This window comes from Plectropomus leopardus, chromosome 22 (assembly GCF_026936395.1).
Source record: "Plectropomus leopardus strain MGB_pleo_1.0 chromosome 22, ASM2693639v1, whole genome shotgun sequence".
NCBI lineage: Eukaryota > Metazoa > Chordata > Actinopteri > Perciformes > Serranidae > Plectropomus > Plectropomus leopardus.
In genome coordinates, this window is record NC_142197.1 from 22,006,377 (window position 1) to 22,019,707 (window position 13,331).

Consider the following 13,331-nt stretch of genomic DNA (forward strand, 5'->3'; position numbering starts at 1 on the left):
TGCACTTAACTTACATGTCTGTAAACTGTGGGAGGTAAAACACTTAAACACGGTGTGAACACACAAACCACATAAAGAAAGAAATAGGGCCAGCATTAAAGTCCAAGTTCTTCTCGCTGTGAGACAGAAACATTAAAAACTCAACCGCCAAGCCTCCGAGAACTGAAAAACTGCTTTATAATTTATATTACTGTAAAAGAGCTCATTTCATTTTATTTCATTTTTATTGACACAGACGCACAGACACAGACACGCACCCACAAGGCTCCAGTTGCAGCTTCGCAACATGCAGTTTCACACTCGATTTACTGTTACCAAAAGGCCATGGACACATCAAATGCTGCCACAATGCTCTGCAGGCAGGCCAGAGGCTGGAGGGGTCACGCACCACTGAGTCAGCCTATGACCTCATGACTACATTACAGTCTGCCTCGACCTGCATGATCTTTCCGCAACTGTAAACCTTTAAGAGCTGTATCTCAGTGTGTCCAGAAGCATCGGCACTGCCAGGATAACACTAGAAAGGCCAATTGACACATGCTTTGCATTCAGAATTAAAATCTATCAGGTGTTGAACATTGGACTTTAAATTAAGACATAAAGAAGAAATATTTCTTGGAGTAAGTTTCATCAACATAAAAAATGGTGCCAAAGTATGTTTTTGGGATTTTTTAAGCTTTTGTTAAAAATGTGACTTTTTTTTAAATTCTAATTAAATGTACCACCTGTAGTGGATGTCAATACCTTATTTACCAATGTAAATCCACAGCATGAGTCAGGGTTTTGATCCAACTTGGGCCACCAACCAAACAAGCATGCACACACGGCACTTTCAAGGCAATTTGACTAACATTTCCATCAAATGCACGCTAGAAAACCCCTGGAAGGTGCTGCTGCTCAGAGTAAACATACAGAAATATATGAGTAAGAGTAACGATTTCCATTTGGCATTTTATTGGCCCTTATATAAGCCTCTCAGAGACAAAATGCAGAAAATAAGAAAAACCGACATGTCTGGATTTTCAAAAAAAGTGGAAAAATAATGAGAACATAGATGCTGGTTGTGGGTAATGATGAGTCTAAATGTGAGGGCTAACCGCTCCAAAAAAACATGTGTGCTCCCTCTGTTAAGCGCCCTGTAAAAGCTTGTGCCAAGGGAGGGTACAGCAATGAACCACCACCCAGTATCCCACCAGCTTTTCATCCAGCCATCTGCGTCTGAGGCTTGGTTTGTGTTTTCTATTTATTTATCAAAAACATCCCAACAGGCAACCCTTAAATGTAGCCCATGGTTAGATGATTGATGCTGTTTTTCAGCAGCGCTATGTTTCGCATTCAAACTGTTACAAACATTCACACCTGGGAATGACCAACTGAAACCGCAGCTTTTTTTACTGACTGGAGTAACTGGAGATGAAATTTGCACTGGAGTCAACTCTCAGGTTTTTCCAACATGGCCTTTGAACAAGCAAACATCTGATGCAGATGCCATCCCTATAAAAACACACATGAGTGATGGAGTCCTACACGAGTCCTACATTTGCCAAAGTTAGGACAGTTTTAGTCATTTAACACCGCAAATTTATGCATTTGTTTTTTTTCTCTGGTCTCTTGCTGGTTTAAAGTAGACAGCACTTGGTTGGAAAAAGGTGATGTCACAACTCTGTGCATCAATCAGGATTTAGGAATTAGTGGGTTAGTTTGGATTCACCAAAGTCTCACAAAAACAAACAAACTAAGCATTCGAGGCAGTGGCAGACCAGCAACTCTGGTGTTTAGCAGGGTAAAATTATTGCTTTTGTCAAATGAGTCTGGTGGTTTTGAAGTCAGCATAGATGGATGTAAAGACTTCTGTTCCCTGTCTGAAAGGCCTTTCTGATGGAAAAGCGGTGAGAATATTCTAAATATGCTGCACATTTAAAGTGATTGGGTTTTTATTGTGACCCAAATATGTTTTGCTGCTGCCCTTATTAACAGCAATACTTTGCTCAGTTTTACTGAGGATATTCCAGTCTGCTTCTGCAAACTGGGGGCATGCTGGCTGTGATCTACTGTAACAATATACTGACTATGGATAAGTAACTCCTGCAAACCCACTTTAAAAAAAATCTGGACTATGCCTTTATTAAGAGTATTTTTTCTGAACTTCTTCTTTGGTTGTTGCTTAATTAGTTATGAAAACTTAATGTTATAAAGAACATGTAAATGACTTAAAATCATGGTTACAGGGGCTTTAAAGTTCTTGATTATGATAAACTTCACTACACAGTCACTGTGAGGTAAATCACTATATTACAACCCAGGTATTTCACAATTCAAATATAAACTAAAAACTGGACCAATTTATTTATATACATATATAAAAATGATAAGACTTTTAATAAACCAGTATAAATATTTAAAGAATTAAAAAAAAAAAAAAAAAACATCTGTTGTAATTTTCACTTTGAAGGACTGTGGTGCAAAAGCAGCTTATCTGAGTTTTCTCTCTATTTTTTTCTTCACTTTCTATGACTGGAGACAGGTTCTGTTCTTTGCTTGCTTCATGCAACCTGTTCTCATTCCAACGTTGTCTTTGTCACGCCCTTTGGCCCCATTGCGAAGCACAGGACAACTTTTACAATTTCGATGCTAAAGGGTGTCTTTGGTGTCAATATTACACGCTGAGGGGCGTGATTGTTTAACGATAAATTTCAGTGAGTTAGTCAGACTGAGTGCAGGAAACAGCAATGTATAACAGCATGGAGACATTAAATCTGGGTAAAAAATAGTTCTGCTCCTTAAGCCCATAAGTGCACTATTAGTCTGCACATTTAACTGTATATATTTGTATAAAAGTCATTTCCCAGAGCACCCATTTATGTCCCAGCTGCCTCGGAAGTGCAGAGAAACACAGTAATCATGGTGATAGTAAGTGATCCACTGCTGCTGCTGCGTAAGCCGTGAGTCAATACCACAGAGACCACTTGCTTGACTCATAACATCAGCAATCATTCTTCGTGCATACCTAACAACAACACATCCACACAGTGAGGGCCCATGTTAGCATGTGTTATAGGATATGTTAGGATGTTTGCTCTCTGGCCATGCACGGTCCGACACTTTTGACACGATTGTTGTGGTTTTCTTCAGATTTTCTTACAGATGTGTACGTCATGGTTAGTCAAGCTGCAGAAATAAAGATAGAAAAGTGATAGAGAAGAGAAGAGAAGAGAAGAGAAGAGAAGAGAAGAGAGGAGAGGAGAGGAGAGGAGAGGAGAAGAGAAGAGAAGAGAAGAGAAGAGAAGAGAAGAGAAGAGAAGAGAAGAGAGGGGTGACCTATTCGTTTAGCGGAGGAAAGGTTATCTGTGACAGCTGGAGAGACAGAACTGGGCCAGGTGTGTGTTAACTCTCTCCTACTGCTTTTCTCATTATGAATATCACAGAGGAAAAGATAGACAGAGAAAGAAGAGAGAGAGAGAGAGAGGTGAAGGAAAAGATGATAGGGGAGGAAGGATGGAAAAAAAGAATATGACAAAGAGAAGGGGGGGGGGGGGGTAAAGGTCAAAGGAAAATACCAGTAAGTGAGTTGGAGGGAGTGGAATTAGAGAACGGCTCCAGTGAGGAGAGACAGAAAAAGGAGGCCAGCGAAGGACTCAGAGAGGAATGCTGGGAATGGGAAAGAGCAGAAAGACAGTGACAGGAGACGGAGTGGAAAAAAAGAAGTGCTGGGAAGATGTGAAAAGAAGGGATTGGGGGAGAATAAAGGACGAAGAGGAGAGGACGCTAAGAAAACACGGCAGACAGAGAGGCCGCTGACAGACAGCTGAAGAGAGACAAATGGGGGGAAATCTGAGGTGGAGGTAAAGATGATCTGCCACCTCTATGCACTGAAAACATCCCCTGTGTGTGTATGTGTGTTGGTGCCTCTCTCTGTTGACCTCATAGTAACCTTATACGAGCATCAGGTGGCTGAAGTGCTGTGCATGAGGACAATTCAAACACAGAAGAGCGCCAAAAGACTGTTGCCATTAGAAATATTTCTACCTTATGGTTGTATGTCTTTACGCACCAGTCAAGTTGCACTTACAGTTCACCTCCATGTCTGTGAAAACATGGATGCTTCACACACGTCTCCAAAGCGCCAAAATGTTTGTGCCAAATTTGAAAAATCTCCCACAACGTATTCTCAAGATATCACGTTCATTGTGCATTGTCTTGGCAGGTTTCAATGCTCCTCTTCATCTACAGTCACATATCCTGCTAATGTTTCTTAAACATAAGCAAGAGGATCAATACATTGCATGTAATATGTTTAAAAAAGTGTGTCTTTATCTCTAATGCATGCTCCTTTTGCTTCTCCATGTTTGCCTTTCTTCTTTTATGGCATTAAACCACTAACAAGAGAACCGTCCTTCTCTTGGATCATTTAGCAAGCCTACCTTTGAACTAGCAGAAAGCCTGGAGCAAGCGTGTGCGTGCATGTGTTTGTATGTGCTGCTGGTGCCAAATCAGCCTTTTCATAAGAGCAGGGCAACTTTCTTCCACACACGTGCACTCTTCCCTGCAATCAGAGCCACAACCTCGCAAAGACAGAGTTGGAAACATCAGAGAAAAAGCTCTGAATATAAGGACACAATAACAGGGCGCTGGGAGGTTTTGTTGACTGTAATCTTCCTTATTTGTTGAATTATGGAGCCTAGGGCGAGAGTGTGTGTGGAGACCTAAAAACCCAGGTGCAAGCCACTGTGAAAGCAAACATACAGCCCACCTAAGTATCTTAGAGTAATTTACATTTTTGATTTTTCTAATAGCTGTAACTCTGTTGCTTAACCCTTTGAAACCTGAGCAAATTGGATAGATTTCATTCAAAAATACAATAAGTTACAAGTTAGGAGCTACAAGGAAATTACAAGAAATTCACCAAAGAAAAATAAAGAAAAAAAGTTTTAAAAAAGTAAATTACAGTTAAGACACAAATTATATAGATACAATTTTTAATAATCATTACAATAATCACATTATAATATAGTTTTCTGAACATTTCCACATTTTTATTAACTTTTTAAATTATTAACTTTAGTAATTTCTTAATCTTTCTCTTTCTGTCTTTTAGAAAAATAATTTTCATGTAATTTTGTTGTCACCTTTCCCTGATTTCGTGCAATCTGTGGGACTTCTCTTGTCAAGTTGCTTGTTACCTTTTCAGCAATATTTTCAGAAGTAATCAAATCACTTCGCTGAAGTGTCAGAGGTTTAAATACTATTTTTCTTTAATACAAAAGCGCCATTGGCACCATTGAAAAGTGCCAATATTTGCTAATTATACCTTTGTTAAACAAGAAAGAAGCCTGAGCTACCATGGGCTTCTTCGTGAGTTTCTACCTAAAAATGTTCCCCTGCTGCTCTCATGTACATGAACTTGTTTTGCACTGAGTTTTATTTTTCTTGGTGTTTTGGAAGGAACGCACTATGACTGTACTTCCAGGGGAGGGTATTTTTAACCGGTGTGGCCGTACTGTAAACACCAGCCGCTCTGTGTGTTCTCACTCCAAGATTTAAACACGGCGGCCGACAGCAGACTCCCTGCGGCACGGAAGGCAATGAAATACAGTGTGTGAGACAAAAAGCACAGGGAGAAGGAGGGAAAGAGAGAGAGCGTTGGAAAGCATAATATTGTCTCAAATATTTTCCCGATTCCGACCCAGGGGTCATTAAGGAATCTCAGCAGTGGGGAGGCGGGGGGTGCAGAAGTGGACAGAGTGATGCAAAAAAAAAAAAAAAAACGTGAGTGAATCACATTAGTGGTAGTTATTCAGCTGCAGCATATGCTAACCTAATCTGATTTTTGACTTGTCTTTAATTTGATAATCTCATGGTTCAAAAATCATGTGTTAGACCAAAAGTCACTGCCATGTTTCCTACTTGGATCAGCCAAGAAAGCTGGGGTGGACTCCCCTGTTAGCACATTATTTCTGATAGGTTGAACAGACCACAGACTGTTGACCTTCGTACTCCAAATGCTACCAAAGTTGCAAGGACAAACTGCAGCAAGAACATGACAAAAACTGCAATAAAAAACTAGGCCTGCATCCTTTTGTTATGCGTGTCAGCGGTTTCAACCAAGGCAATTTTCATGCCAACTCTCATGTCATTCTATACTTAAGTTCAAGAAGTTGTGGTTCCCTTTTCAAGAATGCAATTTAGAATCAATGAGAGCCTAACAACCACTCCAGAACCATGACACAGAGTGTTTGGAGGATCACTCCCCGACCTCGCTGGCTGGAAGAAGTACAAATATAGCAGTGCCGCTCTTGTTAGCGTTCACACCTCCCTCACGACTTGTCTTCCAGATATGGAGTCCGGCACACGGCGAGTCAGACCACCCATGACTAAGACACGTTCAGACCCATCCTATCCAAACGCCCCCCTCCCTCTGCTGGAACAAGTTGGCCCCCTCTGTTCTGTCTGTTGTTTCAGCACTGTCAGAGCCACTTGAGGGGGGAAGAGCGAGAGAGAGCCAGAGAGAGCATGCTTTGACCACTAGCGTGCAGGACAAAACCATAAATGCATGATTGCTAAAATTGTGGTTAAATATGGTTCAGATGACTTGTAGACAAATTATCTAATTTTCCACAAGTTTCCTTTTAATATTCTTCCTTTACATCACTCCAAATGTTGAGGTCAAAACACATGCAAATGTCCATGTAATGGAGCTAATAAACATAAATGTTGATTGTGAGTGACTGTGATGGCAATAATAAGTGCAAATGTCTCTCATGCATATGAATATAATAAAAGCGGTCTGTTTGGTTTTATGTACAAAATGCATTTGCACTCTAAATGTTAACCCTATAAAACCTGGAGCAACATCACTTTTCTCGTGCTGCTTTCAGATGCCTTCCACAAGTATTTAAACATTTTAACTCTGAGCAAATTGGTGTGATTGTTTTTTATAAACATGGTAAAAAAAGAAAAGAAAAAAAGGCAATGAACAACTTCTATTATCATGTCTATTACTATAATTACATATTTTAATTATGTTATGTAATTATTATAATTTAAGCACTGATGTAATTTCATCTTTTTTCATCTTCTGTTTTTATTTTTTATTTTCAGGTCATTTTCTTTTACTTTCTACTCATTTATTTCTCATTTTTTGTTTATTTCTTCTTTTGTTGCTCACTGCCATTCAAAAAATAAAGCCAATTTGCTCAGGTTTTAAAGAGTTAAAGGCTACATGCAACCCTACATGGATGGTATTATCCAGTCATGCAAGTCTATGTGTATTCATTTTTTTCATTTCATTCAAATTTTGTCATAATTATATACTACACATCCTGAATTACTGAGGGAGATGTGACTCTAAAAAGAATTTAAAGGCATGGGTAGTTGCAATCATTTATAAATTGTTTGCATGAAAGCCTTGCCTGCATACACGGGCAGAAAAACTGGAAAAAATAATGTAAGAACAATAAAAAAAAATTGCTAAAGAGAGAGCAAGAAGACAGGAGAAACACTCAGTGACAGGCCCACCCAGAGAAAGAGAAAGATGGAGGCAGAGGTTTGTTTGCATTCTACTCACTCACTCAAACTCGCTGGACCCCAACATCATTCCCTGAGGCACTCCACCTCAATTCCTATCTTTGAACCCACACATGTTGTCGCCTAGAGCATTATCAGGCCAGAACAGGAGATGCACCAAACAAGAAAAATATGCAATAACAGACTGTCATATTATTCTCCACTATGTGCGCACCAAACTCACACGCACACACACGCACAAACACACACACACACACACAAACACATACACAGAAGGAGATTCAACAGGATGTTTTTTGTTTTCTGAGTGACTGTGTCTGGCACTCGTCCGCACTTCCGGCAAACACTTGTGTACTTATTCTTGAGGAGCAGCATTCCGGGATAACATGTCACTGACATCAGAGGGAAGCAAAAATAGCAGCCTGCAACGGTCACGGCTGGTGTATACAATGAGATAAAGACACATTCACCATGTAGAGTATGACTATTCTGTTGACACAAGAGAAGGCAAGTTGGTGTAAACCGACAGCAGAGAAAGATAACTTTAGACTCGGTTTACAGTGGGTACTTCTGGTGTTGTAAATACCACATTTGTGCATTTATTCTGCACCCAATTGCTTCTAGTACCTAAATGAAGGCTACGCAGCTGTACAGCTATTGTATTTTTAACACGACTGTTGTTACGAGATCTGTAAAAGGAAGGCACAACTTGAGTTTCCCAAACATTTTGCTCTTGTGGATAGAGCAAGCAAGCAAGCATGTGACAGGGACTATGTGGTGACTCTAAGTGCTAAACTAATTGGTGTTTGGAAGCTGACCCGACCAAGTCTTCACCATACTGGTGAGCTTGATTCAGTAATAGGCTGTATTCTCAGGGTCAAGACCAAAAAAGGCAGAGATTAGCCTGTAAGTGGGACATCATTTTCATTGAATGTGGCACAGGTTATTAAATACATTTAACTCAAATCATTTTCTTGGAAGCATCAAGGAGAGAAAAAGATAAATCCGATAAACACTCACAATTCTTCAAACGTGAATAATGATGAATTCAATCATCATCATTTGTTCTTCTGCCATACTGTAGATTTAATAAAAAGGTGTGATGCAATTTTCAGCTCTACCTCAAGACCAGCTCCAAATTACCACCTAAATAAGTCCCTGGGCCGGGCTGTGTGATTTGGACAGCTGCCAAAACTCTTGATGCACAAGATAATTCCCCATCAGTAGTGGTGGCGCTGACACTTCATTAAAGCCCAGTCAAGTCAGATAAGCTCTTCATTCCAGCTCGTCATCCCGCAGTGCCAGAGGCAGTGACTGATATGAAGTGTCAGCAGAGAGTACAACAGGAAGAGCAAATGTCTCGCCTTGTACTTGTCTCAATCATGGAGGGGGAATAGGAGTCCTTGACAGCCCACAATCAGATGGATTAAAATATGAGGCCTAGGAAGACTGCAGGTGTTGCACAACAGCACCAAAGAAACGCCAGGTCTACGCTACCACCTGCTAATGCTTGTGAGAGCTGTGTGCAACATGACCATCAGTCATGAAAGTTAGTCAGACAAAACTCAAACAAAGGTGATGAGCTACATTAAATTCAAACTGATGCAATGCCATCAGGATGTCTTTCCCAGATGATGACAACAAATGAGAAAACACATTTTCAGCCACTATCTCATTGTGCTTTGGAAAAATGATTTCAGTTATCTCTCATTATGGAACAAAGGCTATATTCTGATGCAGGATATATATCTCAATAACTAGAAATCTCCCCTAAACTACTAAATATAAAACTACTGAATGAATTATTGTTACAGTGAAGGTAAAAAAAAGTTAAATTACCTTTACAAAAAGTTTAAGTACTTCTCCAATAAAGTTAAATACAGTGATGTTATAATAAAGTTAAATAAAGTAATGTTGTAAGAAGGTTTTAAAAAGTACTGTTAAAAGTTAAACTAAGTAATGTTATATTGAAATAAAATCAGTGCAGAACCACTGGTGCTTTTATTCTGAAACTTCAGGCCTTGGGTGTTGATGTTTATGCTGTTAACTTGGAGCTTCTGGTCAGCAGTTAGCATAATGTTAAGCCATCACTGGATTTATTCACTGTGAGTGGACAACAACTTAACAAATTTGTAGTTCATTGTTAAAGATATTTGCGAGTCACGCTAGTGTTCCATGGCTTCAGAATGTGAAGCAGTAAAATTAAGTAAAGCAGTCAAAAGGTACAGCAATATGCCTGTGATCTTGTTACTTCTCTTTTTTTTTGGTGCTTCATGTTCTGCAGTGGCACAAACAGAAACACACAAATACAGACACAACATGTGGACACACCTACGAAACTAGCTACAGTCAACTGAGGGATTATCTATCACACAATACATACAGACTATATGAATAGAGCCGAAATGAGCTGCAACTAATTCTGAACGCTATCTAAAATTAACCTTGTCTGGGCGGCTTAACTGTGCCCTTTACACACAGTTAGACAGCCCGATAGCAACATGCATCAGTTCTGTGCACATTTTCTTAGATGGAGCCTGGGTGCAGCAGTCACACATCTTCCACCACAGCTACATCTGTTAAATGTGAAATCTCTCAATCCAAAACACAGCGGAGGGCCTTCGGTGTCAGACTGAACTGCGGATCGAATTTGTTTCAGCCGGGCTCATATTCATTTGGACACGATTCTCTTGGACTTCCTCTTCGGCTTTGCTCGAAACAACATCAGGCCTGCTCTCTTCTGCAAACACCACACCAAAGAAAAAACAAATCCCTTCTTCCTCTCCGCTTAGCGCTTAACCCTCTTATTTGTTTTGCTTGCTCTTGTGTCGTGTTCGTTCTTCTGGCACAGGAATAATGTCGGGGTACTGTGATGCTGATTCGTGCATTTCTGGCTGCTTATAATTTAGGTAATGTAGGAGTTTCAATCTTTTTGCTTTGCTGACTGCGTGTTGTTCTGCACGGCAGCCACAATAACATAACACAGAAGTGATAAATAAATAAATAAGTCAGGGGTCAAACCGCTTTATTGACCTGTCAGATGAAATTTTCTTAAAATAAAAGAGCTTTGGGCAAACACCATTCAGGTTAGGATGCATTTAACCTCGGGCAAACAAGCCAGTACATGCTGACTATTGTATATATGGGGGTGACGCTTTGCACCAAACAAGAATGCAGTCATGCACTGCACACACACAGTCCTACGCTTGATCTCGCTTGATGATAGGACTGCAAACTAAACAAGGAGTGTTGGTTAATGTGCAGGAGTAATGACAGCGTTTACTCCACCTTCTCTCCTCTGAAAGCCCGCAGAATAAAGCTCTTAGGGGACTACAAAACACAATTAGACAGACTAATTACCCCCTCCATACCACCCATTCCTCACCCACACCGACAGGCTGGGGCAGGCAAGAAAGGTCTGACTGCATATGAGCTTTCCAAGGACAGGGACTATAGTATGATGTACATTTCAGGCAATTTAGTCGATCCAGAAACTCTAGAATAAGACTCCAATCTCACAAAGCACCCACAATAACAAGGGCAAAGGTCAGAGTCAAGTATTTTTGCAGCATTTCAAGATAATGGAGTGCTAAATAAGTTAAGAAAGGAACAAGTCGAACACACAAATTGAGGTGAAAGGTTTGCGGGAAGTCTGCAACAAGGGTTTCTTTTTCAGAATATGATGGGAGATGGATGCTGACACAAGTCAAATCACCCTTCAGCTTCATTTTCTTCAAACTTGGAGTAAAAGAAAACACCGCATTAGAGCCTTTTAATGGACCAAGCAGGAGTCTTGCAAGAACGCAGTAGTGTTAACAAGCTGAAAGTCAAGCTGAAGTTGCCAGTTCAGCAGCAGGTTAATGATGAACCCCCCCTTTCGCAGTCACCCTGCAGGCGATTTCAGCCGCGGACAAGCTGGGAGGATTTAGAGGCTGACCCACGCTTTGATGTCTCCGGCACACGTTTCCTCTAGATCACGAGGAAAATCAGCAGCTTTGTTTGGCATCAAAAGTCCGAAAGCTAGAAAAAGAATCAGGGTAGCCCTAACCCTTGTCTTGTCATTTTTTTGTGTGTCTATGTTGGGAAGTCTTGTAACGGTAGAAAAGAGGGGCAAAGGGAGGGAGGGGAGGAGGGATTAACTGGCCAAACAGGAAAGTTTCAGTTTGTGCTCTGACAGTTGTGGATGTGGGACGGGCTGAGTCGCTGCTAAAGTATTTGGCGGGGAGATTTGAAAACTCCTTCCTCCTTTAGAACGGAGCTACCCCGCCTTCTCTGCTGCAGCCTCAGAAAGTGAGCCAAGCGTTTGTGCAAAAAGGAGAGAACTTGGCACAGCCTGCGTTTGGTATGGTGAACTACTTAACAATGAGCTCTGTGCGTCTCTTGAACCTTCTGCAACATTTGGTCGCAGATGGGGGTATTGAGAATATGCTCTGGGAGAGAGGGGGCAGTGCCGGTAATCTATCCGAAATATTACCCAACCTGGGAGACAGAATTGGAAGAAAAGCAGGAGAAAAGAGTGTATTCAGACCAGTGTTCTGGGCTTCTCAGGTAGCACCTGTTGTATTAGTTTACCTTCACATAGAGAAGCAGACACGGTTCACTTCCAAGGTACGGATCTAAATAGTCTTGACTAAAAACACACAATTGAAACCCCTAAACTCTCCTTTACTGCCACAAACACACTCACTCTGATTAGCAGCAGACTGAATGGGCAGCAGGATGAGGTAATACGCTGACAGAGATGCATTACTCATCTAGTTTCCCCTTTTAGTTGATGATCAAAAACCAGCAACATCATCCCACCGTAGCAAGCATGACTCATCCCCATGTGCCTGGACTCAGAGTGAGACAGACACCTGCTGAAACCAAGATGGGCGAAGATGGTTTGCCAGACGCTAAGAGCAAAAGATTCTGTTTCATCCCTGACACCTGTGGAGTGTCACTATGCCACCTGCACGCACAGATGCACTAAAGAGAAACTAACCTTGCAGATCTTGCTCTCCTCCGTTTCAGCTTTGGACTTCCCTTCAGGTGTCCTCTCCTGCTGGTACTCGGACTTGATGGACAGCTGGCAGGACAGCCCCAGCGAGGCGCCCTCACCTGCCCTGAGTTCCTGCTGCCGGGCCATGTAGCCCTGCGAGGCGGCCGCCCTGACAGCACTGGGGATGGGGAGAGCGGTATGCACTGGCTTGGAGCCCACGGCGGAGGGTTGCCTGAGCTTGGAGGCGACGCCAACCACCGGCATGGTACTTCCCAGGCACGAAAATAATAACACAGGAGCGGGTGAGGGGGTCCAAAAAAAGTACGGTAAGGAAAAGGAAATCTGCAGTGAGTCCTACTTATGTCTGGCTCGGGACGGGAAGGAAAAACTAAAAAAAAAAAAAAAAAAAAAAGAAACAGTTGCCTCTCAGACTGAGAGGAAAGCAACTGCGCTCATTCTGTAGCCTACAGCAAGCAGGACTCACAGAAACTGAGAAAGCTTCTCCTTCCTCCTGTTCATTCCCTCCTCCTTCTCCTCCCACAAGCAACACTCCTCCCTCCCCTTCCCTGACTCTCCTTCTCTCTCCCTCTCTCTGTCAGAAGTGGACCACAAAGTCAGCCAAAACAGTTCAAGGGGGCGTGAACTCCTCTGGAAGGTATAACCAGCAGTCGGCAAAACCGTGATTACTGAGACCTGACTGTGTGTGTGCGTGTGTGTGTGTGTGTGTGTGTGTGTGTGTGTGTGCGCGCGCAGCGCTCCCCAACACAACTGTCAAAACAGCCCTCTTTCTCTGTCCCTCTACCTCTCTCTCTCTCTGCTCACGCTA

At 41.7% G+C, this 13,331-nt stretch overlaps 1 protein-coding gene across 7 annotated transcripts in view; it reads right to left on the reverse strand.

The window, feature by feature from the left end:
- The window catches only part of nav3 (neuron navigator 3), a 252,680-nt gene extending 239,717 nt beyond the window's left edge, over positions 1 to 12,963 (reverse strand). For 6 of the 7 annotated variants that reach the window (XM_088072951.1, XM_088072948.1, XM_088072946.1 and 3 more), the window contains exon 1: positions 12,509 to 12,963. In XM_088072951.1, the coding sequence (XP_087929077.1) occupies positions 12,509 to 12,769 (261 nt within the window). In that variant the 5' untranslated portion in view covers positions 12,770 to 12,963. The remainder of the gene's footprint in view (positions 1 to 12,508) is intronic. The other variant, XM_088072947.1, reaches the window with a different exon arrangement.
- Between the last annotated feature and the right edge of the window lie 368 nt (positions 12,964 to 13,331).